Source organism: Notechis scutatus, chromosome Z, assembly GCF_049901735.1.
Source record: "Notechis scutatus isolate UNSWTSFEM ecotype Mainland chromosome Z, rNotScu1.2, whole genome shotgun sequence".
Taxonomy (NCBI): Eukaryota; Metazoa; Chordata; class Lepidosauria; order Squamata; family Elapidae; genus Notechis; species Notechis scutatus.
This window is the reverse complement of record NC_142025.1, coordinates 20,682,174-20,709,521: the sequence shown is the minus strand read 5'-3', so window position 1 is coordinate 20,709,521 and position 27,348 is coordinate 20,682,174. Positions and strand designations below refer to the sequence as shown.

Here is a 27,348-nt window from a genome sequence, read left to right as displayed (position 1 = left end):
ATGCTTAAACGATGCCTTTGATCTGTTCAAGAGGAAACAATTTTAGTCTCTTGTGTATAAGGACTATATCAAGGCATCTTTGTAAACGTACCTCTGAAAAATCATTTATTTCAGCCTTTTGGACAGCTGATTCTGCCATCCAATTTCTAAGTATGTATCTTGGATTAACACCTGCAACCAAAAAGAAAATAAATTGCAGATACAAAACATAAGTGTTTAACTATATATTTGCTACACTAAAATCTACTTCCTTTCCACTTCTAGAATAAAAATACAGATTTCAAAGATCTGAAACTGAAAAGAAACAAAAAGATAAAGCTGAATAGCCCTTGTTTACCATAATACATTTTATGCTGAACCTGTACTAGAACAATTCAAGATGTTGCCAAATACCTCATTTTTTTCTAAACTGGAAACTTTACTAAAGGTGGCAGCCTTTTTACTGTTACTTCCCCAAAAATCTGCTTAGAGCATATTATAATTGTAGAACACCGTTATATTAGGCAACAATAGAAAATAATAAATTGTGATTCCTGAAATGATAATGCTATATTTATTAAATTTATGTCACCCTTTTCACTGATAACATTAATTTATGAACCCCCTCCCCTTAATTAATAAAACTATTTATTTACAGCGAGAGTTAACAATATCACTTAGTTTACACTTATTCATTGCATTTTAATCTCTGCGTCAAATAGAAAAAAACAATAGAATCATTCAACTTTACAAACTAAAACCATTCCATTCCAAAAGTTAATAAACATTTAAGCTTTATTTTTAATGAGATGCAAATCCTTATTTTTCTAGCTAATTTTTGTCCTAGGTTTCATTTTAGAGACAACCCTCTCATTCTATTAAAAAAGGGGGAAGGGAAAGGAAGAGAAGAGAAAGGAAAGGGTAGGGAAGGGAAGAATGTCTCTTTGTCTTAAATGAACTTGTCTAAAACAATTCTTAAAATGCACAGCTTGCAAAACACCAGTAGTTTTTAAGTTGTTTTTCTAGACTGAAAGTCTGCTTATCTTCCTTTCTGTACTTCTTCAGAAATTGAGCCTCAGATCAGATACCAGAACTTTGCATAAAAACTGTTCACAAGATATAAATGTGATTTAATCTCAATGTAATTTGAAAGCAACGCAGTGTGTTAAAAATACAGGATTCATACATATTTTATGCTCAGAGAGACTAGAATATATTTTTGAATCAAACTGATAAATTGATTGGTAAAGCCAAATTGGTAATTGGTCTGTGAAAAAAATATACGCCCACTATTTATTATTTTTCAGTTTCCTTGGGAGTTGGCCTATACCAGAGGTATCAAACCTGTGCCATCATGGTGGCGTCATGTGACTTATTTGGATTTTTTCCCCTTTGCTAAACTAAGCATGGGTGTGACCAGTGCGTGATGCATCCGGCCCATGGGCCACGAATTTGACAGCCCTGACCTATACCCTTTGAGAAATGTTCTCACAAGTTATTACAGATTCCCAAATCTTTCTTTGACCAAATGCTGCATCGTTTGTTTCCGATTTTTGGAAAATAAAAAGTACTGTAGTTTGAAGATGATCCAGTCAATGCTACTCTTGATACTTGAACCTCTGAGAGGAAAGGCGAGATATAAATATTAATCCCAAAAAGTTAGAAAATCACCTCTGTTTATAGCCTTCATGGACACACATGTAGGCTCTCTCACATGTCTTATGGTGAACCTAAATCTCTGTCAATTCGAGCCATTTCAGCTGAACTGGGGGATCAGTGAAAATTCTTACAAAAAGATTTAAGTCCTGGTATCTTCAAAAACATGTCATTTTTCATCCTCATTATGTTGCACTTGCTTCCAGAAGCAGCTTTTAACCATCCTTCCATTGAATTGTGGCCATGTTTTATTTGAAATCTTGCTGCTTCTGTCCATGACGTGATTTCTCCTTACTTGAAAAATAATGGCTCAGGCAGAAAAGATACCACACTTCAATTCTGACCTCTGCCACACAGGAGGCCTTCTTTGCCTCTAGAGACATTTCCAACTTTTTTCAAATCTATAGTCCACTGGCAAGCATGGAGTTTTCAAGATGATTGGCATCCTCTAGTAACCAGTTTCCGCAACCATGCTTACAAAGCATGCCCTTTTGGGCACATTCTTCTTGTAGAGTGCTAATACCACTCTTCTTCATTGGAGAGGCTGATGGTCAGTCACAACTGCTGCTTCTGCAGTTGTTACTGAGCTGGAATAACTGCCTCTGAGAGTTCAATCAATGAGAACAAGAACAGGCAGGAAATGCAGCTTGGCTTGATTGGCCTTTATAAACATCTGGCAAATTACAGAAGGTTTAGTATGGCTTGTCTTCTTGACTTTCCTCTGATAACACGGGGCTGAACAGCTGGGACTATGTTCTGTCATTAAAAGTGTGGCAGCTTGAATATCAAGCACAAACCTGGGAAGATTACCATTTTGGGATAGGGCACATTTGTTCCACATTGTGCCATGGGTCAATAACCCCTTTTTCAGGGAAAGAAATGGAAGGACAAACAGCCAACTAGACCTTGGAAAGTTTCTAGCATTTGTGTAATGGACAACTGTGTCTGATTTGTTGCTGAATTTGGAATCACAAAATTCAGCATAGAAAACTGCAAATACAGGAAGATCTTGTTACAGGATCTTGTTACAGTGAAACTCCATTGCTTTCCAACCTGTGTGTGTTCTAAATAAAAAGAATGAAAAAATTTATACTTCTCGTATTAACAATATACATCGTAGCAGATCTATTTTATTGAACAAACAGGTATTTAGAAGCTGAATCTATAAGAAGAGGAATGAACTTTTTGAATGACTGGACAAATTATCACTATACTCACTGCTCATTCTTCTCCTCCTTTCAGAGTCTGAATCACCTACATTCCTATACAGCATACAAACACAGATGGAAGACATTCAGTTTGAAACTATTGTTTTATATAGATTATCTAGGCTGATTTTCAGGCAATGTTTCCTAAGAACAGATACACATCTTCAACCATGAGTAAATTATTGTGCATTTTGCAACATATTTGGAGAGGTGCAAAATGAAAAATGTGGTTTGTTCCACGCATTGAATGAAGATATGTTTGGCCAGATCATTCTAACTGTGATAATGCAGTCATATTGAACCCCAGATCATTTCGATCAAGGGTCTTCAAACTTGGCAAGTAAAGACTTGTGGACTTTGACTCCCAGAATTCCTGAGCTAACATGAGTAGGGGGGGAATTCTGGGAGTTGAAGTCCACAAGTCTTAAAGCTGTCAAGTTTGAAGACCCCTGATTTAGATGAATAGAGATTTTTACTAAGGTAGAAAGGAACCTGAGGATGGAGCTAGCTTGCTGCATGTTGCTTTTTTCTCACCTCCTCCAACTTCTTTAAACGTAATCAACAAATCCAGTCCACTAACCTCTAATCCTACTCTTCCTTTTTCTATCTCCTATCCTGGAATTTTTGTTAAAACATTTGTGTAGCCTGAAGACCTGATGACTTCCATTCCCAGAATTACCCAGCCACATATCTTAGAATTGCCAAGGTTGAGAAATACTGCTCTAAGGCCATGCACAGGTTAAACACATAAAATTAAACCTGTATTTTAATCCATGCACAGTTGGCTCAATATTGACTAATCTGGGTATGGAATGCTCTGTGCACAGAATGGTTGGCACATTCCTTATTCCTGTTCTACTTATTTAAAATTACTTTAAATGTTGCTACTTAACCATTGAGTAATTGAACTCAGACCATAATAAATAACTGAAGGAGTTGCGTGGAAAATGTCTAGTGAAATTAATGTTCCTCTTCTTTAATATGTAATCATAATTATAGTAAATTAAATCCATTATATTTACCCTTTTAATCTCAAGAGGTACATAGCAATCCAGGTTGAAAAGTTCTTGTGTTTAGCTATATCTTGCAAAGCCCAGAATTCCTGTATGAAAATAATTGAACACTTACAATACAAAACACAGGAATTCTTAAACTTGTCAATGAAGTTTAACATTCCAGAATAGACCTGTATAGGACTGCAGTAAATATTTAGTTCCAGCAACAATTGTTAAATCAATATTTTTTTAAAAAAATAGTAGAATCCCTTGCTAGACTTGGGATTAAGATAACCAATGTATCTGAAAAGAACTATGTCCCAAGCACACACCACCAGCCAAATATTTCTCTGCACACAAAAGACAGACATTTGAACAGCCTGGATCAGAGTTAGAATTTTTCTTGAAATTAAAACCCGCTTTTTTTAGTTGGCATAGAGGACAGTGAGTTTGTTCCACTGCTCAAACAGAATATATAAAACAATACTGACAATGCCAGGCTGCATCCCAATTGTGATGAGCTGATAAAGAAAACAACTTTTGTTAGGGAAATCACTGCAAGTTTGACTTTTCAATTATCAAGTGGATGCCAAATTATTGTTGCAATCAGGTAAAATCTATAGACAATCTTAGGCATCTGGAATAAGAACAGACTAGAGATCCTGGAATATTCTATGCTCGTATAAGGAAACTCTAAACTCCTTAGGATTTTTGCACTATTGGGAAGCATTTCCGTTCCTCTGGAAAGGAAACCTATCAGGGTCATAAATGTTTTGCTACCATGGAAACCTAAAAAAAATGGACATTGGAACAAGCAGCTGTTCCAATTCTGCTCTTCTTTCTTCTAAAAACCAAACATTGAAACATTATTTTTTAAAAAACTTGGTATCTAGCCAGATTGTGACATAAAATCTGCAATCTTATCAGAAAGCCAATTTGGTCTAGTGGTTAAGGTGTTGGCCTAGATCTCAGGAAACAGCCCAAGTCTCCTCACAGGATTGCTGTTGTGGAGAAAATAGGAAGAGAAAGTAGTATTAAGCACATTCACCATGTGTAGGAGATATATGTCTCCCACCTTAATTATTTCTATAAATGACTAAAAGTGGTGAATGTGTCTTAATACTACTTTCTCCACAACAGCAATACTGTGAGGAAAGAGACATGCTCGACATTACAAGACAAGATAGAAAGGCCTGCACATGGGTTAGAGAACCAACAAAAGTTATACAATATCATCAAGAAAGTAAAAGAATTGAAATGGGAATGGGCTGATCACATAGCAAGAAGAACTGGTGGCAGATGGACCAAGGCAGCCGTAGAATGGATCCCACCCTGATAAAAAGTGCCCACGAAAGAGACCTAAAACAAGATAGACAACATCAGCAAGTAGTGTGTGTGTGTGTGTGTGTGTGTGTGTGTGTGTGTGTGTGTGTGTGTGTATCATCACCATCACTATCATTTTAGCCATTTTCAATCTACTGCAGGACAAAGGCTTCTTCCACATGTATCCAACTTACATGCTGAGCTTTCTTTTGCCAAATGGGCATGCAATACTTGTTGATGTCATCGATCCATCTTGTTTTAGGTCTCATTCATGAGCGCTTTTTACCAGGTGGGACCTATTCTAGGACTGCCTTGGTCTACCTGCTATCAATTCTTCTTGCTATGTGACCAGCCTATTTCAATTCTTTTACTCTCGTGATATGGTATACTTTCATTTGTTCTCTAATCCATGTGCAGATCTTTCTATCTTGTCTTCTAATGCAGAGCATGTATCTTTCCATGGCTCTTTGTGCCATGTGTCTTAGTTTTTGTATCGATTGTGAGGTTAGTGTCCATGTTTTACTGGCATACATTGGAGCAGATAACACACTGATCTAAAACTCTTAGGCATGGGGGGGGGGGGGCTCTTGAAAATTATGCATAGTTTGCCAAATGCCAGCCAACCACATTTAATCTGCCCGTCAATTTATTATATCACCTTCCATTGAAATCTGTTGGCCAATGTACATGTAGCAGTCTACTATGCCTAATTCTTCTCCAGATTTAATGTATTTCTTTATTTGGTAAGTTTATTAAACATAACCTAGCTTTTTTCAGGTTTATTTTTAAGCCAAATTGTTCTCTTGCTTTGTGAAACTCTTTTATGTGTCTTTGTAGCTGTTCTGGGTATTGTGAATCAATTTGCAAATCTTAGGTGGTTTAAAAAGGCCTTTTTTAAAAATTGATTTTTATTCCATCTTTCGCCCAGTCTAGTTTGTGAAATACTTCTTCAAGGCAAGCTGAGAAAAGGATGGGTGATATTGTATTTCTTTGTCCTTCACCTTGTTCTAGGTTAATTTCCACTTTAAGACCAATAAGGCAAATTGTCTCCATTATTTTTTCATCTACTGATTGCAGTAAGTTTATCTAAGCAGTAACTACATTTTGGTTGAGCAATGCATGAATTATTGTTTGCTGGAATACTGAATCAAACACCTTTTTGTAGTCGATGAAAGCCATGCACAGAGGCAAGGTGTACACAAAGGCAAGGCCTTTCAATGACTTGCTGAACAACTTGGATGTGATCCATTGTGCTTTATCCACTTTCACAAACCATTGTTTTAAAAGAAGAAAACTCATTTTTTTTCTTAACAATGATGTATCAATACCTTAGGAATGTTGAGATCTTTGAGTTTGTCTTCTGAAATCTCACTGAGTTGCCGAAAAGTCATTGTGAAATCTGCCCTTGTATCTTCCATGAGCTAAGAAATAGGACCACATTTTTGTGTCACGCTTTACTGATAACTGAAGGTACAGAATAAATATTTAATCAAAGAAAACAACTCACTTTTAGAAGGAAAGCAATTAAATAGTCATCATCCTCATTCTCTCCTAGCAGACCTAATTTTGTCTTGAATAGTTCTACAAAGCTGAAGATTAATAAAACAAATGTATTAGCATGGCAAAACTGATGTCACAGAAATATGTGCGTTTTTGTTAAAAAAAATAGTTCCAATAATTACATACCCTTTATAATATTGTTGAGGGTATTCTTCAAGTATTTGAGAAGCCCTGTTCAGAAAAGATGCAAATGTTTCAGCAAAAAAAATCCATTTAATAACATTTTCAGATGTTACCCTGTTTCTCCAACAATACGGCCTCCCCCAATAGGAAGTCCCAGCATGATTTATAGGCATGAAATGAAATTAAGCCCCCCCCCCCAAATTAAGGCCTATATTAAAACATGCGAAATGGTGAGGAATGGTGGCGGGGGGCTTGCCATTAGGAAGTACTTTTGTTGCACACCCGGATATGGTGCTGCCTGTGTTGACCCCGATACGAAGTGCCCCACCAACGCCGAGGTCAACATCGAAGCCGTCGCCGCCTGCCTGCCCAAAGATGCAAGGGGGGGGGAATTAAGTCACCCCCGAAAAGACGGCCTAGCCATTTTTTCGGGGCTCAAAAAAAAAATAAGACCCAGCCTTATTATATGAGAAACACGGTATTGTTCAGATTTCAGACAGGTGCTTTTCCTAAAGGCAGCTGTACTTTCTTCGTTTTTTTCTTAAATAAGGGGCAAATGGAAGAGTTTATATTCTTTGTAGTCATCTGGCCATTAGCACTCAAATCACTCCTAGTTTCTGCTCTATTATATGTAAATGTGTGCAGGTTTTCTATATACTTCGATGCCTTTCTTAATGTGTACTGCACAGGAAAGCCAGACAGTTTACCTACCAGCAAAACAAAAAGAACAAAAACACATCAAAAAGCTACCCCATCTGGGCTTCATCAAATACAAAAAAAGATCCAGCAGTAACTTCTCCATAGTAGACAAAGAGAACAACAAATAGAGCAATGGTGTCATTCCATATGTTGCAGGAATATCTGAAAAGCTCAGAAGGATTTTCAACCAACATAATATATGTGCACATTTTAAAGCCAATAATATATTAAGACAGTAGCTTGTCCACTACTTTATCCACTAGGATAAAGCATTCAAAAACAAACTGACCAATGTCATATGTGCAGTACAGTGTAGTAAGACATGTGCAAATTCTCAAAGCCCTTAGGACCAGAACCATAGTTACTTACAAGTAACTCTTCACACCAGATGTAGTGATGAAGGTTTATTATCAATGGTGGCTACGGTCAGGCAACTGGTTTGAAATGGGGCAAGTAGAAACAATGCCCTCACAAAAACAGCCTTACAGAGTAACAATTCCTCTCCCCCTTTATACACACCCATGTTATTATTACCTCATTAACCGCCATCTCCTCCCACAACTCCCTGTAATTACCTAAGGAGGTTGCTAATGCAATCTTGGCTAGCATTACTTCAACTCCACTCAGACTTTTGCTAGTACTGAGCTTCATTATCTCAGAAGCCCCTCCCTCTCCTATGACGAGCCCTGAGCAATTAACAGCAATTACAGCCCTAGAGGCATCGTCATTGCAGCCCCAGAGACAATCATCCTGTTCGCCCCCCCATCCTTAAGTCCCAACAAGGCCATTAACAGCCGCCATTGTAGTGTCCATCCGGGGCGTCGCAATGCACCATGTCATCATCATCAGCCTCCGGAGCCTTCCCCCACGCAGCCAGCCCCTTGGAAGATGCCACCATGATCAGCAGGATAGCAGCCAGTGCTAGATGAAAGGAGACATCCGGCGCTGTAAAACAACAGTGCTCCCAAGGGGTAGGGCTTGTCACAAATCTGTACATTGGAGAAACAAAACAACCACTTCACACAACCACATGGCAAAACATAGGAAAACAAACTGATCAGGACAACATTCAGCAGCCCATCTGCATCCGAAAGACAAAGTCACTCTTAGACAAAGCCACTCTTCTGGAAACAGCAAAGTTCACATGCTGGGCAAAGAAGGGCATTGGTTTGAAAGAGGGTCAAAGAGGCCAGCTATATTAAAATTGAACAGCCCTTGCTCAATAGAGGGGGAAGAATATAAGTCACCACCTATCTCTTATTTACAACACAATCCTTTCAGCAGTCCCAAGAAGATTCCACATTCATTTGCACTCTCATTCAGGTGACTCCGGAGATAAAGATTAACCTCCAAGTAGTCTTAATGATTCTTGGAGAGCTAATGGCTGACCCTCAGTGTACTAACATGTAGGTGACTGCATAGAATATAAATTCCTCAGAATATAAATTCCAAATTCCTCAGATATAAATTTGACCTATTCAGTCAAAACTGAAGAAGTTTCTTGGATGAGAAATGAAATGTTTTCAAGAAAAAAACCCAGTTGAAATAGCACCTCTGCGACAACCATGACCTGGATGATGGAGAATATCCATAGATATTTAGGTATTAGACATGTTACCCTGGATGATCTAATAAGATGGATAATCCTGCATTTGCAGCCTGCTAACATTTGGCAGCAAATGGCTGATCTTTCTTTAGTCCGATCTGCATTTTTCCCTCAGTAAACATAAAAATAGATGGGTTAAGTTCTGATAGGATTAACACACCTATTTCATGGAGGGCTGGGGGAGGGGGGAATCAAGGAGACAGACAATTCCAGCCATAGCTCTTCCACTGATCCTGTGTTGGATGGTTGATATGCTGGTTTGTGTAATATCTAATCAGTTCAGCAGAAATTCCAAGAGTAGAGAATATTTATAGCTCATTATTCTTGCTGTTCTTTAAGGTTTTACCAATAAGACACACAGAGATAAACACAGCTACACATGCCATTTTAAAGATACAACCAAAAGTCAAGAAAGGAAACAATCCATTACATATCATCTCCCCCAGCCAACACTAGACAAGCAGAAAGAGGCACCCCATAAACAATTTGGGAAAAACAAATACCCTCCAATCAATGAACTAATTATTAAGAAAGACACCAAGACTGGCAGGACAAGCTACGATATATAAACTGTCAGCAAACTTCACTTTCCCTCATACCCAGGTTTCCTGGCATGGCAATGAAATGTCTACAAGGAGAAAAACACAAAGAACACTAAGAACTCAACAGGAATTATTGGGATTCCCATGAGAACAGAAGATAAGTACTCTAAGAAGAACTATAATACAACCAACTCAGAATTGTTTGTAAATCGACCGAAATGATTTTCCTGGATTTCAGCCTAGAGTCTTTTTAACCCATCTGGATCAAAACCCAATAAAGAGTAGGACTTATTGCCTCCCTTTATTAAATTTTAATATACGTCTCACAATTAATAAAACTATGGCTGGAATCTTACAAGATTATCAAATCTTGTCTACATCGACAGACTACAGAACTGAAATCTCACAAGATTCTGGGATCTTCAGGAGGATAACAAGAAACCCAAACACAATGGTGTTCATAGCATGAAAAGGTTGCTGATTTCTTTTTGGAAATAACATTCATACTTAATATACCATAAATTTCTGAGTTGCAGTAAGCTTTTGGATCCTTATCTCCTCTTCTTATGTACAAGTTTTAATTTTGCAATGTGTGATTTAAGTTCACGGGTATTATACATTGTCCAAGAAACGGTGGTCTAAAAAAAACTCCCATTGCTGAATCTGGTGCATGACTACAAAATGAAGGAAATAGCTAGACTACAGCATTTGAGGCAAAGGTTCTTTCCTGGCTTACTAAACCATAGTTTATGAAATTAGGAATGCATCCAAGCTGAATCACTGCCTAAACTTTTGTCTTATACTAAGATATTGTATCTTCTTCAATATTTTTATGAGACAAAATAGTTATCAAACATTTGATATTGGTGTAATCATGGTCCATCTCTTTCATCCTCATTGCCTTTTTTGTGGATTCAATTGTATATTGCAAGCTGAACTGATATTACTTAAATGATGCATTTGGGACAATTTTATAATAATAATGAAAGTGACTGGTGCTTCAAATGATCTCTTTCCCATTTGTCTCTAAAAACTACAGATGATATTCAGAAAAAAAATGTCTTTCTAGGCATGTTTTTAATTTTTGACCAAACTAAAGCAAAAAGACAAAAATAAAAAACCCAGTTTCCTAGTAGCAAGAGTACAAAATTTTACTTTATAAAATAGTCATTTCCATAAATCTATTGAAAACTTTTATTCTTTTGCAAGCACTTCCATTGTAAAACATAATTTCAATTTTTAAAATATTCTCTTGCAGGAAAATGTCTTCTTTTCAAAATGAACAATCATCTCATCAGCTCTTTTAAATAAGAAGACATTTTAAAGGATTACTTACAGTTGCTTTTCTCTTGGACTAAATAAAGGGTTTAAAGCCTTTAGCAGTTTGTTCAGATTAAACATTCCAACATTTGCCTGATTTCCTATTTTATACCGTCCTTCATCATCAGATGTGTTTGGAACAAAGTCTGAAACAAAACATTATTTTTACTACAGTGGAACATTTGAAATAGCCAACCACGTTCATTCATCTTGATTTAAAATAAGGAAAATTACACAGGTAGTAAATAACTACAGACACCCCCAGATTTCTAAATGCAACCGTATTTATTTAGGCTAGATTAGCCCAAGGAAAATAACCCACTAAAATTGCAATGTATCTTTTTACCCCCAACTGCAAACCAAAATCAGTGGTGTAAACTATCTATTTTCTAAATACACAGGTAGTCCTTGACTTATGACCACAATTGAACCCAACATTTCTGTTGCTTGTCTGAAGCCAGTTAAGTTACAGATGGTGATTATATGACCTTAGGAGAGTTCAACTGTCATAAATACATGACAATTCCCGAGTGCCCAATTTTTGAGTGCATTACTTTTGAGCTGCAAAAGTCCTAAGTGTAAAAATTGGCCATAAATATTTTTTTCGGTGCCATTGTAACATTAAATGATCATTAAATGAACAACTATAATTTGAGGACTACATATTAACCATGTTTTTGGACACAAATAGCCTGGTAAAGAAAATAAAATTTCCTTTTGTTTTAAGATACCTGCGTATTATATTGGGGCTTTTTCCCCAGACTGCTTTGTCACACATTTACTAATAGCCAGTATTTTTTATGACTATACTTTACAGAAATTATAATAATGACTAATAATAATGCACCCATATCAGAATGTATGTGGGATGTAAGTGCATATGAGATATATCTGCACTCCATAGTTTCACCCTAGATGCACTGTTGATGCTAATGAATATTTAATTTCATGGCATAAAGAGTAATAGCTTTCAGCTTTTAAAGGCTCTCAAAATAGAACTCTCTCAGATGCAAAGAAAGAAAATGTAAAGAAACTTGATAATGAATATGCTATCTTCCATGGCCAAAACCTTGCCCTTCTTACGCAAAAAACAAAATTATATCCCCTTGATAAAACTTACAGTACAATGTTGACCTCAGTTTTTTTTCCTACAAAAACTAGCATACTTTCTTATAGTTCCATTGACATAATTAAGATTTTATCCATACCTAACATATCAATTTAATTTTAGACATATTTTAAATACAACTCTCTAAGATCCATCAACCAGCCAATTCCAGTTCTAATCTCTGAGTCCCATACATTCCAATCTTTTAATCCTTTTGGTCTCACTTAAATCTAAGAAGTCAAAAAAAAAACAAAAACACAGGCATGGCTTAGAATTTCATGCTTCATTGTCTTCAAAATAATAAATCCAGAATTCTCTTAGGTTATACTCACCTGGGTTGTATGAATCCATGAAGCCAAATGGACCATAATCTATGGTTATGGATAATAAACTGAAATTATCAGTATTACATACTCCTAAAACATAAAGCAACATAGCTATCAAAACAGTACAGTAAGAAGTGCTGGTATGGAAACTTATTCAGGAGCAATTTGGAAATCAGATCCAACCCCTCATTTCATAGCTAAGAAGTTTGTAAGATCAGTGTAAAAAACTGAGATTCTTTTAATTCTTTCAGAAGAAATACAGCTTCTCTTTCTTACTTTCCATTATACAGTTTGGAAAGAAAATGAAAGCTTGTTAGCTACAGAGTCCTGTGTACTTACAATCTAGTAATAAGTCTGTGTTTTGAAAAGCCACAGTAGTGACAAAGGATTAGGAACAGTCCTAGAACCAAATCATAATGAGTAATACTATTTCTGTAATGCTCCAGCTTCAACAATTAACTCCTTGTATTAACTTATGCTGTTCAACAGCTTAGAAGGGATCTAGTACCATTTTGCTACTAGAATAATTACTACTTTTCTAATTACTTTTCTAAAAGTAATTTAGAAAAAGAAATTTCTAAATTTTCATGACTTAACTTAGAGGGTTTTCACAGTAGCAATTTCTCCCCTTCCTAAATAAATTGAATCTGACTTTGTCTTCACTTCTGACCATTTTACAACATAATCACCATGAGCCACCCAGTGCTCATTTTCTTTCTATCCACTGACAATAGGAAAATGCCAAAAATGCCAGGATTCACCTCAGCTATCACCAGTTATGGAGTAACAAAATCGGTTCAGTTATTCCATACAACAAGGAAGTGAAATAAATTGATAGATCTCTTCATTACTTATGTAGCTGTGGATATTTGTCTGATAGTTCCCTCCATCCCACCCCCCAAAAAACTTGAGGAATTACTGTAATAAGGAGATATAAGGGAAAGTAAATTATAAAGAAATGTCAACAAAAGGCACTGAAATTTTCCAAAGGCATCCTCAGCATTGTTCCTCTTCTATTTTAAATCCCTACTGATGAAATTATAGCATGGCCATGTTGCTTGAAATCAACCTGTTCCTCAATACATCTGACTATGGTTGAACGCTGCTATAGCACTAAAATGAAAGAGGAAGGAAGAAAGTTCTAACCACAGCATACGGAACAAAATATGTTCCTGTTATAGAGCTCTGAACCCCTACAGGAGCAGTAAAGACTTAAAGATGTCAATCCAGGTGCAATCATAGAATAACAGAGTGAGTTGAGTACATTAAGTTAAACTATGAATGGTTTTGGTTTAGCTTTGTACAATGTATGAACCCACCTATGGATCAGAATTTGTACTTTACACTTTGGCTAAGACACACCACCATTTGATTTGATGAATGAACCTGGCCCTGAATCACTATAAATAGTTCAATTCCACACGCTTATCCCCTAACATTCTTTAGTAATGAACTCTGTTGGGGAATAAGTTTTGGCATAATGCAGCATCTACTGTATCTATGTGTCACATCCATCTTTAATCAAAAGGAAATAGGTTATGCAAATCAAAGAAAACAACCCTCCCCCTTTTAATCTCACCATGAGCGAAGCCGACTGACATCCACAAGCCAATTAAATGTGCCGTCTCAGATACTACTTGAGAGAAAAATGCCTAAAATCAAAGTTTTACATTCAGCACATAAATACAGTAGTAATATTCCAGAATATTTAGATCATATTTACTATAAATATGTAAAACAATTGTTGAAAATGTAATTACACTTAAAAATTAGATTATGAAATATTTCAAAAATACATAATCACAGTGTTTTACAAATGTTTCCTATTTGGACTGACATAAATGTATATAGAAATTTTTTTTAAAATTACTTACCAGATATTTATTTGAATCATTTATGTTTATTTTTGGAAAGTGTTCTTTTATGACCATATCTAGCAGCATCCTGTCCCACAAAGTAAAAGTTTCTTTTATCAAAGAAGAATTTGAAACATCATTTAAGTAAATATTTAAACTGAACCCTATTTGTTGCTAAGAAGGGTAAACTGAACTGAAGAAAAGTTATGTACTGTATCTTTCAGAAAAGAATTTTAGCTCTGCTTACATGTAAGACAACATTGATTTTAATCATAGCTTACTGACAAACTAATAAGAAGTCAAAGTAAGACTTGTAAAAAACAGAAGGAAAAGAAACCCCACAAATCTTATTATGCAAACATAATTCTAAGTAGCTCATCAGAAAAGCTAGAATCAGATGTTATATATATAAATCTGTAATTATATTTATTTATTTATAGTTCATATTTCTTAACTGCCCATCTTCTTCAGTTACTCTATAATTTAAGAAAGTTTGGTCAATGTCAAAGTAAAAGGTTATTGATTTTCCTTTCTAATTAGCAGCTGTTATTTCAGATACATATCCTAGAGTACTTAGAAATTCTTTGCACTCCTAAGGAAAGTATGTCCAGCTCCAACGATATAGAATAACAATTGTTTTAAGAACTTATCTAACAAATTCTTCACTGACTCATACTAAACACACTATCACTATAAACACTGCATGATTTGCGTATTTCCTAAAATTTACCCTAAATTAAATTAAAATGATATTGCACTTTTTGTTATGAGAAACAAAGTCCATGATATCATCCTACTGTGAGAAAATATTTTAGAAATACCTTAATGTAGAGTAGGAAACATTGTACCGCAAAAAATATCATATACTTTGGCAAAAAAAATCTTGTAAGATTGTTGAAGTTTGTAAGAGGTCTTAACAGTGAGATATCTGGCATGGGTGACTTGAGAAACAACAGCAATTTTCTTATTTTTATTATTTATGCATTACTGTCTGCAGGGGGGTGGGCAGGTTAAAATGGGCCAGGTGGCACATATGGCACCACAATCCAAGCCCCACTTTTTTTGTATGTCCTGTTAGGAATTGATAGTCACCTAACAGTTGGGTTGGAAATATATAAACCATGCTAGACATTTAATACTGTATCTTTAAGGGAATGCTAAAATTGTAATTGGGTGTGGTTCCTCAAACGGCTATAAGATGGAGCCAGAAACCTGGGTTGTTAGTTCTGTTGTTAGTTGCTAGTTGCTAGATGTTCTGATGTTCGATGTTCTTGGTTCCTGCATTTTTCCCTATTGACTGTTGCTGATCATCATTCTTCTTGGATTGTTGTAAGTCTGTTGCTGAACTGTTTATGATACTGGACTTTGTTATTTGGATTATCCCTGGACTGAAAACTGACTGCTTTAACCGTGTATGACTAGGACTGTTTGTTGGACTTTGCTTAACCGTTTACTGGAAGTAAAAACCTACATTTTACTATTCAGTGTATCTGTGTGTTGGTCGTGTGTTATTCCTCACCACTCTCACTACGTCTCCCTGTGTGCACTCATTCTCCTAACGGGGAATTACCTCAACACTGGTTCGTGACAGTGTAGGTGCACACATACATCTTACATGTAGACTGTTTCGAGCACGTCTTCTGAAAGGTGGAGATATGTTAGCTCATTTGAACTTCATGAAAAGAACTTTTCAGGAGCTACATGAAAAGGAACTGGCATTTTCAGAGCTGCATCAAGTTTACATCATTCTTTCCTCATTGGATGAAAGTTATGATGATTACGTATCTTCACTGGAAGTTCTACCCAGAGATAAACTGACATTGACTGACATAACCGGACGATTATTAGAAGAGGCAAGAAGACGGCTAGATAGGGACCAACTGTGGAAGAAACAACCACAAGAAGAGGATTTGTCTTCAACTGCCTATACTATTAGGAAATGTTATTCTTGTGGGGCTAGGGGACATATAGTTAGATTCTGTAAGAAGGAAAAATGACAGAATACTGGTAATTTCCAGAAAACTAAGAAGAATGTCAGTTTAGCTATGTCTAGCAATTCAACTATAAACCATGATTTGTGGGTAGTTGATAGTGGAGCATGACAGTGCATTACTAAAAATAGAGAGAGGTTTGTAACGATGTCCACGAGTAAGCAGCATGTATCATTGGCAAGTGGATGGAAGATGAAAGCATCTGGTGAAGGTACTGCATATTGTTCATGTGTAAATGAGCATTTGACTATGTTATATGTACCTAAACTGAAATTTAATTTGTTATCAGTAAGGGCTTTAGTTAATCTTGGTTATGTAGTAACCTTTAGGGAAGATAACTGTATAACAGAGAAAGAGGGTAAAAGTGTTCGTGCTACTTTAGAGAATGATTTATATGTGATACATGATGACCAGTTGCAGATGGCTAACTCGGTTTATAACAATGTTAAGCCACATGACGAATGTATACATTTACCGCGTAGACGTCTAGGGGCACATTAATTTCAAAATGCTGAAACAAACTGTTGAATTGTCAGAGGGAGTAAAATTAAAACCCTGTAGTAAGTATTTAAACTGCAATGCCTGTAACCAAGAAAAAAGCAAGGTTACTCCAGCAGACTTAATGGGTTTAAGACCAAAGAACCTTTAAAGGTTGTGTTTGCTGACATAATTGGTCCAAAAAAATCCCAGTTTGGGAGGTGCCTGCTATGTTTTGAGTATAATGGACCATTACTCACGGTACGGTTTCTGCTATCTCATGAAGAACAAAACAGAAACATTCCAACATTTCTTTAATTGGCTAAGGTTTGCAGAGAGAAAAATAAAACATAGAGTAATTACTTTAGTTACTGATAACAGGACTGAATTTATTAACAATAGATTCCAAACTATGTTAAAATTGGCTGGTGTCGAGCATAAACGTTCTGCACCTTACAGGCCACAACATAACTCGCTTGTAGAACGAAGAGGGCAAACGTTACAAGCCATGGCTCGCACTATGTTATCTGATTCAGGTTTGCCTGAAACACTGTGGAATGAAGCCATAATGTGTAGCAACCATGTATTAAACAATGTAGTGAACACAACAACTGGTGAATTGCCATTCACTCGTTGGCATGGCAGAAAACCAAATGTAAGTTATTTACACACATTTGGAGCTCCAGCACAAGTAAGACTGAAAGGGCAACGTAGAGCTAGGAAATTATTTTTCGTAGGTTACGAGGCCAACCATAGATCGTTTAGATTTTGGGATCCAGGCACAGCTTATGTTTACTGTAGCACTAGTGCTAAATTTCTTGAGCACGTTGGGTGGCATAAACTGGAACAGGAATTCAGCAATGATGTTGTAATTGAAACTATCAATAGCCATTAAAGAGGAAGAACAGGCACAGGAGGAGGAGGAAGAACAGGCACAGGAGGAGGTAGAAGAACAGGAGCAGGTGGAACAGGAAAATCCACCAGTAAGCCCTGTATTGCCTAGACGTTCAACCCATGTAATATGACCACCAGACAGATATCAGGCTAGTGTTGTATGCCAAGTGAATACAATTCCTGGTAACTATAATGAACTGAACCTGTATCCTGCTAAGGATCAGGCTGCTTGGCAGGAAGCAATGGATAAGGAACTGAAATCCTTACAAATGTTGGAGGTATATGAAAATGTTAGGTTACCACCAGGTGAACATGCCATAGGGTGTAAATGGATTTATAAACTGAAGACAGGTGTGGATGGGACTGTTACCCATAAAGCCAGGTTAGTAGCACAAGGGTTCAATCAGACAGCAAATGACTACGATGAGGTGTTTGCGCCTAGTCTGAAGGTTACTACATTATGAGCAGCATTAGTGTGGGCAGCTAAGGAGAAATACATTATAAATCATTTGGATGTAGAGAGGGCATATCTGCATGCACCGTTGCAACATACTATTTATTTAAAGAAACCTTTAGGTATCAAAAATGATAATACAGCTGATTGCTGGAGATTGAAAAAGAGTCTTTATGGCTTGAAGCAATCACAATATGAGTGGAACCAGTGTATAGTTCAGGAATTAACTAAGATAGGTTTTGTAGCTGGCATGGCTGATCCATGTTTATTTAAAAAGGAAAGTGATAGTGTAGTTTCATTATTGCTATTGTTTACTGATGACATAGCATTAATCACCAAAACTGAACAAGAAGCTACTGAAATAATTTCACTGTTAGGAAAGAAATTTAAAATAAAACAGTTAGGTGAAATTAAACAATATCTTGGTTTAAAGATAGATAAACTAGGGGAGGATACAAAATCTCACAAGCAGATAAAATTAACCAATTACTAACGAATTTTAAAATGAAACTTTGTAAACCGGCTAAAACACCAATGAGCCAGGAGTTTAGCCACAATGATGTTCAAAGTCCTGTTTGTTGATAAGAACATTTATCAGTCTTTGATTGGTAGCTTGTCTTATCTCAGTAATTGGTCGAGGCCAGATATAGCATACAGTGTTAACCAATTAGCCAGGTTTAATGCTGAGTCAACTGAAAGGCACCGGCAAGCTGCTAAACGTGTGTTAAAATATCTGAAACAAACAATGCATTATGCATTATATTTGGAGCCTAAGGATGAACTGAGTTTAACTGCATATGCCGATGCAAGTTTCGCTACAGATGTAAATACATGTAAATCTATATCAGGTACTGTAGTATTATTAGGAAAAGTGTTGTTTGGATGGAGGTCTATTCGACAGAAACATCTAAGTTTATCAACAATGGAGGCTGAATTCTCATGTTTATCTCTATTATGTACAGATTTAGTCTGTTACAAGCAACTACTGATTGACATGGGAATTGATGTAACAGATTCTATTGTTCTTTATGAAGATAACCAATCAGCAATACAGATGGCTTCCAATCTCGCTGTTAAGACAAGATCAAAACACACAGATTTAAGATATTTAAATGTGAGACAATGCGTGCAAAATTAAAATGATTAAACTGGAGTACTGTATGTCAAAGAATAACATAGCAGATCATTTTACAAAAGCCCAAGGCTCTGTAAAGCATAAGGCTTGCTGTGAGAATTATGGACTTAAATTGTAAGGTGTTATATATTGTCTTAACCAAAGGGGAGAATGTTAGGAATTGATAGTCACCTAACAGTTGGGTTGGAAATATATAAACCATGCTAGACATTTAATACTGAATCTTTAAGGGAATGCTAAAATTGTAATTGGGTGTGGTTCCTCAAACGGCCATAAGATGGAGCCAGAAACCTGGGTTGTTAGTTCTGTTGTTAGTTGCTAGTTGCTAGATGTTCTGATGTTCGATGTTCTTGGTTCCTGCATTTTTCCCTATTGACTGTTGCTGATCGTCGTTCTTCTTGGATTGCTGTAAGCCTGTAACTGAACTGTGTATGATACTGGATTTTGTTATTTGGATTATCCCTGGACTGAAAACTGATTGCTTTAACCGTGTATGACTAGGACTGTTTGTTGGACTTTGCTTAACCGTTTACTGGAAGTAAAAACCTACATTTTACTATTCAGTGTATCTGTGTGTTGGTCGTGTGTTATTCCTCACCACTCTCACTACGTCTCCCTGTGTGCACTCATTCTCCTAATGGGGAATTACCTCAACATGTCCATCAAGGTGCCATGTAAATACAAAGGGGCTTTAAATGCCACACTGCATTTTATTGGTTTTGTCACCGTTGCTCTAATGGACACTACCATATATTGGTCATTACCATAATGTACTAATGGGGAACTACAAATCTGTTCAAATGCATTCACTTGCCTAAAGAAACGGAAGAAGAAAGTAATTCTTTCATTTTTAAAGATTTTCCAGGATCTATTAGCCAAGAGCCAAAGAAGCAATGTATAAGAGTTAGGATCCAAATTTTGCATCTTACTGAATGCCAATCTAGAATCTCTCTTGTACTTTCCAGATAATATAGTTTGTATTTGTTTATATTGGACCAGCTATTCTATTGTCTAGTTACAGAAATGAAAATCTTGAGTGAAGGGTTTAAATCTAACCTTAATAAATCCAGTTCTCCAGATTGAGCTAGTATTTCCAATGATCCTATTCGAAACCATGATTTTGCAACACGTAACACAATTGCACCTGAAAATAAATATATCTACAAATTAATGCATTTCAAAATTGTCCTACTTTCTAATATACTTCCTAACGCATCCATAACTTCTTAGCATGAAGGCTTACACTATGGTGGGAAAAGAAATTTTTGGAATATATAAGAAAGTGTCCCCTTAATGGATAGAAAGAGACTTCTTGCACTAAGAAATGGTTTTCAAAAAACTACTTTATCAGACCAGTAAAAGCTAAGAGACAGGATGGAGAAGTCTGATGTCCATTTCTGGAAGAACTAAAGGGAAAATTATCTTATTGAAAGGAATTTAATCAAATTAGTGGCTTCTAAGGACTATTAGTCATAATGCTGTGAGGCAATAAACTATTGCTAATTAATGTCTGGAGCTATTTGAAAAGAGTTTTAGAAAAGTATGTTTTTAAAAAAGGAAACCTGAAGAAAAATTTTCCAGGTACGTGCAGTATTAAATGAATAAATCAAGATGCTTCAAGAGATCATAATAAAATACAAAAACTAAAACTGACCTTAGATTATGACGAGTCAAATTATGTTCATTTGAGCATATAAGAGAAAAGGGAGGAAAGTAATGTCCTGAAAGGGAAATATTCTGCTTCTGACATGAGGCACTGTTCTTCCAAGTGCAAGCCAGCTTCTGAGCAGAAAACTATTATGCACAGCCCATAATCCAGTCAACAGCATAACTAATGCATAGGTTTACATCAACAGATTAGAAAACAGATTGGCAACAGGTGGTCTGAGAAAAGTTAACTATAAAATTATCAAAGAGCGATAAAAAATACCTCTTTCTTTCTTAATATTCCCATTGTAGAACTGATCTCTCCAAATGTTGTCATCACTTACAACTAAGCTGTGAAAACAGAGGAATTAGGGAATTAGTACAAGGCAGACTGGAAGAAGTTCGGAATCCTGTTGGACAAAGTAAATTCATATGATATTTTAAGGGAAAAAAGAAAGATAAATAAAACCAAACACAGTTTAATACACCTAATTCCACAGACAACGGGCTTAAAAGTCTGAGGTGGACCCGTACAATTGTCAAACAAGTAGGATGTAACCCATAATGGTCTTAAACCCTCGGCAAGGCTATTTGTCTGAGATTCAACTAAACATATAAAGCCTTCCTACAGTACACACGTAACAGAGAAGACTAGCTATGGAAGAGCGTCTACTGGGCTTCAGTTGATTCCCAATCTCAGCAGAGTAGGATCTAGTTAATTCTTAGATGGCAAAACCACCAGGAAATTCCTTGACTCTAAGATAGACTAGGAAATTCACATATGTATTGAGGGAACATGATGAATTTGTTGGGTTTATGTTATAGCAAATATGGGTCAAGACTTCTGTACTATTTTACAGTTTCCTGCTGCATTAAGGGGCCCAATGTCCTTGCTTGGTTCTTAAAAGAACTGAAACATACAGTTCTTTAAAAAGACTTCCAATTGTAGGAATTCTTTACTTATTCTTAATTGTATTTTTGTACAATTAACCTCCATAATTGGCAAGGCATACAGTTTAACAAGAAATGAAACTAACTCTTGAATAATAGCACAGAGTTTTCTGTCTCCCCCTCTTCCTTCTTTTTTTCTTTCTCTCTTTCTTTCTTTCTCCCCCTTCCTCTTTCTCTCCCTTTCTCTTTTTTTCTTGCACTTTCTTTCTTTCCCTTCCTCTTTCTTTCTCTCTTTCTTTCTCTCCCTTCCTCTTTTTTCTTTCTTTCTCTTTTTTCCTCTTTATTTCTTTCTCTCCTTCCTCTTTCTTTCTTGCTCTTTCTTCCTTTCTTGCTCATTCCTTCTTGCCCTTCCTCCCTTCCTTCCTTCCTTGCCTCTATCTCACACACACACACCTTTCTGAGAAGAACTTATTGGGCGAACTCCAGAGCAACGAGCAGCAGGACAATGAAGAAAGCAGCAGCCCTGGAACATTCATCCGCCCTCCCTTTCGAAGCACATGGGCGGCGGTGAGGGCAGATGGGGATGCCCCAAAAGGGAGGGAGAAAGCGAACAGCTTTCCTTTCCTTTCTCTGCTGCGCTGGGGCTGAGAGGGGCAGCGGAGCGCCCTGAAAGGGGAGAAAGCGAACAGCTTTCCGTTCACTTTCTGTGCTGCGCTGGGGCTGAGAGGGGTGGAGGAGGTGCCCCAAAAGGGAGGGAGAAAGTGAACGGCTTTCCGTTCACTTTCTCTGCTGTGCTAGGACTGAGAAGGGCAGCAGGGGTGCCCTGAAAGGGACGCCGGGAACTCCTGGGGCTGCTTCCCATAGATGCGCCACCGCTACCACTGCCCCCCCACCCTCTGTACTGGCCCCAAAATGGCTCCCCACCTTGGCCGCCCCCCACCCAGAAAGGTCCTGGGTGGTGGTGGGGAGGCACGGAAAGGCCCCAGGTGGTGGGCGAGGGCCTAGCGCAACACAGGCTTACCTGTGATCAGGGCAGGCAGATCAGAGCTGCTCAGTTGGGGCACAGGCACCACGTGGAAAAGTCAGGTTAGGCAAGCCATGAGCGCCCAGTGTGCCACAGAGGAAGGAAGGAGTGACTGGGTAGAGCAAGCAGTGAGCGGGCGAGCAAGCATCAGGTGGGCGGGAAAACTAAGTGACCAGCGACCCGGGAACAGGTTCAGGGGCGTGACCAGCCAGAAGTTACTACCAGTTCAGCAACCACGCCTAATCACCACTACCAGTTTCTGGAACTGGTGAGAACTGGTTGAATACCACCTCTGATGTGGCAGGGTATGATGCACAGGGGACTTCATGACATACATTGGACAGACCAATAGAAGAATAAGTACCCGTCTGGATGAACACAAAAATGCAGTAAAAAAGCTGGAACACACTTCCTCACTAGTCCAACACATGAAAGCCACAGATCATAGCATCAACTTCAATGGCACCAAAACCCTAGCCACTATAGAAAACCCTAGCTACAGAATTATTAGAGAAGCCATAGAGATTGAAAAAAGACCTGAAAGCATGAATAGAAGAGATGATTCCACCAGACTGTCAATTATTTGGAAGTCTGCACTCACAAACAAAAAAATCTCCACACCACAAGCCAGGCAAACACCTGGGCACAAACAGATCCCCCCTGATACCTCCAGCTCAAACACACCCCAACCAGGCACCCAGATGAAACCTAGCTTCCTAATAAATGATAGCCATCCGTTTACTCGGAGCCAAGCTACACTAAAAGCCTCCAATACAGGAAACACAATGTTGCCAGCCAACCAAGACAAAAAAAGCTACAAATCAGACAGAAGATATTAGAAACACCAATCAAGCAGAACACAGCAAACTCCAGGACCAATAAACACAGACCAAGACTCCCAACCAATCAGGATGAAGAAAAAACCATTCTGGCACTAGCGTAGGCTAGCACCAAATTTAAAACAGAAATGGCAATGAAAGTCTGACTCACAGACGAACACTATACAGAAGCCTGATGATGGCAGATGAGATTCTGACGAAACACTGCTACAACTTTAAAAGCACAATTATAATGATGTGGGAAAATACCCGAACAAAGCTGAATACCATACATATAAATACCGACAAAAACTTAAGAAAACAAATACACACACACTGCTCAAAAAAATAAAGGGAACACAAAAATAAGACATCCTAGATCTGAATGAATGAAATATTCTTATTAAATACTTTGTTCATTACATAGTTGAATGTGCTGACAACAAAATCACACCAAAATTATCAATGGAAATCAAATTTAGCAACCCATGGAGGTCTGGATTTGCAGTTACACTCAAAATTAAAGTGGAAAAAAACACTACAGGCTGATCCAACTTTGATGTAATGTCCTTAAAACAAGTCAAAATGAGGCTCAGTAGTATGTGTGGCCTCCACGTGCCTGTATGACCTCCCTACAACGCCTGGGCATGCTCCTGATGAGGTGGTGGATGATCTCCTGAGGGATCTCCTCCCACACCTGGACTAAAGCATCCCCCAACTCCTGGACAGTCTGTGGTGCAACGTGGCATTGGTGGATGGAGCGAGACATGATGCCCCAGATGTGCTCAATGGGATTCAGGTCTGGTAAACAGGCGGGCCAGTCCATAGAATCAATGCCTTCGTCTTACAGGAACTGCTGACACACTCCAGCCACATGAGGTCTAGCATTGTCTTACATTAGGAGGAACCCAGGGCCAACCGCATCAGCATATGGTCTCACAAGGGGTCTGAGGATCTCATCTCGGTACCTAATAGCAGTCAAGGCTACCTCTGGAGAGCACATGGAGGGCTGTGTGGCCCCCTAAAGAAATGCCACTCCACACCATTACTGACCCACTGCCAAACCGGTCATGCTGGAGGATGTTTCAGGCAGCAGAACGTTCTCCATGGCATCTCCAGACCCTGTCACATCTGTCACATGTGCTCAGTGTGAACCTGCTTTCATCTGTGAAGAGCACAGGGCGCCAGTGGCAAATTTGCCAATCTTGGTGTTCTCTGGCAAATGCCAAACGTCCTGCACGGTTTTGGGCTGTAAGCACAACCCCCACCTGTGGACATCGGGCCCTCATACCACCCTCATGGAGTCTGTTTCTGACTGTTTGAGCAGCCACATGCACATTTGTGGCCCGCTGGAGGTCATTTTGCAGGGCTCTGGCAGTGCTCCTCCTGTCCCTCCTTGCACAAAGGCGGAGGTAGCGGTCCTGATGCTGGGTTGTTGCCCTCCTACAGCCGCCTCCACGTCTCCTGATGTACTGGACTGTCTCATGGTTGCGCCTTCATGCTCTGGACACTACGCTGACAGACACAGCAAACCTTCTTGCAACAGCTCGCATTGATGTGCCATCCTGGATGAGCTGCACTACCTGAGCCACTTGTGTGGGTTGTAGACTCCGTCTCATGCTACCACTAGAGTGAAAGCACCGCCAGCATTCAAAAGTGACCAAACCATCAGCCAGAAAGCATAGGAACTGAGAAGTGGTCTGTGGTCACCACCTGCAGAACCACTCCTTTATTGGGGATGTCTTGCTAACTGCCTATGCTTTCCACCTGTTGTCTATTCCATTTGCACAACAGCATGTGAAATTGATTGTCAATCAGCGTTGCTACCTAAGTGGACAGCTTGATTTCATAGAAGTGTGATTGACTTGGAGTTACATTGTGTTGTTTAAGTGTTCCCTTTATTTTTTTGAGCAGTGTGTATATAAATACCACTCACGCATCATCACAAAATCTCCAGAACCATAAAGCCTACAAACTTTAAATTTGGCACATATGTTCCTCTTGGCTTCTAGGTGCTCACTAAGAAGATTTTTCAAAATGACTATTAGAGAATCAGTATTTCATATATTATTATTAACACACTCTGATGCTAAGGAGTTCTACTCCCCCTCCTCACCTGAAAAGAAATCTGTTCCAACTGCAGTTGAGCTAAGCCATGCCCAGGCTCCTTGCTGTCTCCTTCTTGCTCACACAGCAAATACTGTTTCACTTTCCAAACAGCCCTCAGCTTTCTCACACACTGACAGGTTACTAGCCAGATGAATACCAATGGATGGTGGTAGACAGAGGCAGATTTTTTTCCCCTTATTTTCCTCTCCAAAAACTTTGCCCGATCACATAGTTTTGTAGCAAAGCACGGGTACTCTTCTAGTTTAGTATATGGGCAGAAGGACAGATAAATTGGATGCATACAGAGAACTTCACACTCTCTTGAAAAGCCATTCATGTGCACTAAAAGATCCTCCTCTTATTATTCAATAATAAGATAGAAAATGGAGAGACAACCTGAGTCACTTCCCAACCCTGCATTGTATAGCAGGGGGGGAAAGCCACATACTATGTAATTCTTCAAGCATCTGTTATAGAGAAACCATCCCAACGTATGATGGTGTTGAGACTCAAGAATCTCCAGAATGAGTTTCCAATGCAATACTGAATGGGTATGACATAAGGAAATATAAATGGTTTGTAAATATATAATTTGTTAATTGAATTTACCCAAATATTTATGAAATATGTGGAACCGACAGAGGTATGAATGAGAGAATGTTGACAATATTAAGTAGAAATACAAAACTACTTAATTTTGATTTTAAATAAATATTTCTCAGATTATCTAGATAGTTTTTATAATATCTACAGTATGTTGGGTACTAGGTTTTTCTTATTTAAAGTCAAAGGGCTATCTTTGGGTATAAAATATTGGAATTCAAGATCAGAAGTTTATCAAGTCCCAAAGTATTCCTGGGAGGCTGCAGTAGGTGGCCCTCCTGGCGGATGAAGCAATGATTAATCTGCTGTCTTCCTGCTTCATTGAAAGTCTTGCTCTGCCATAGGAGATGACTCCCCAGTTCATAATGTCTAAATGAAACTCAGAATGCTTTAAAGTGAAGTATTTATCTCCAGTAACCTGCTGTCATTATTTCCCAGACAATGAACAAATCTCATGGGCTGGAAATGTGGAAGTGAATTGGCATTCTGTTGAAGTTACGGTGTAGGACTGTGAATCAGCTTAAGATTTCCATTCTGAGGGCAATTAATTTGTGTCACTGGCAAATGCAAGTCTATCATTTTGCCAATTCATAGAAAATAAAATCAGGAAGAGGACCAATTTCAGAGTGAATCTGTTCACATGGACTTTCGGCCAAGAATCATGAATCATGTCAATGAACTTTTACATGCTGTTTAGGGAACTCTAGGAGTCAAAGTCTATGCATCTTAAAAGTTTCTGGCATTGAGAAATAGTAGCTTAGAAAAAGATGAGCACAAGGATTATTTGCAAGGTAGAAAAATTGGTCAAGGAGAAGGTTGTTTAATATTTTCTCCTCTGCCCACCCTTATACCCATTATATACTTGGCCCAATAAGATTCATCCCAACCAAACCTGTTTTCAGTATGAAGAATCTAGTAAGGAAAAGCATGCTCTAAAAATTGCCATTTGCAAGATAAACTTGTCTAGTTTGGGACGGAGAGTAAATAGCAACACTCTCCTTCTA

General features: G+C 38.0%; 1 protein-coding gene across 43 annotated transcripts in view; it reads right to left on the bottom strand.

The window, feature by feature from the left end:
• LOC113414989 (uncharacterized) overlaps nt 1–27,348 on the bottom strand; it is a 49,439-nt gene that overhangs the window by 1,399 nt on the left and 20,692 nt on the right. For 20 of the 43 annotated variants that reach the window (XM_087946687.1, XM_087946688.1, XM_087946692.1 and 17 more), the window contains 12 exons: nt 21,183–21,250; nt 20,309–20,396; nt 14,320–14,389; nt 14,025–14,097; nt 12,452–12,535; nt 11,028–11,157; nt 6,848–6,892; nt 6,669–6,750; nt 6,490–6,582; nt 3,866–3,945; nt 2,854–2,897; nt 92–171 (listed from right to left, as the gene is read on the bottom strand). In XM_087946687.1, coding sequence (XP_087802813.1) covers nt 92–171; nt 2,854–2,897; nt 3,866–3,945; nt 6,490–6,582; nt 6,669–6,750; nt 6,848–6,892; nt 11,028–11,157; nt 12,452–12,535; nt 14,025–14,097; nt 14,320–14,389; nt 20,309–20,396; nt 21,183–21,250 — 937 coding nt within the window. The remainder of the gene's footprint in view (nt 1–91; nt 172–2,853; nt 2,898–3,865; nt 3,946–6,489; nt 6,583–6,668; nt 6,751–6,847; nt 6,893–11,027; nt 11,158–12,451; nt 12,536–14,024; nt 14,098–14,319; nt 14,390–20,308; nt 20,397–21,182; nt 21,251–27,348) is intronic. The other 23 variants (XM_087946690.1, XM_087946707.1, XM_087946708.1 and 20 more) reach the window with 5 other exon arrangements.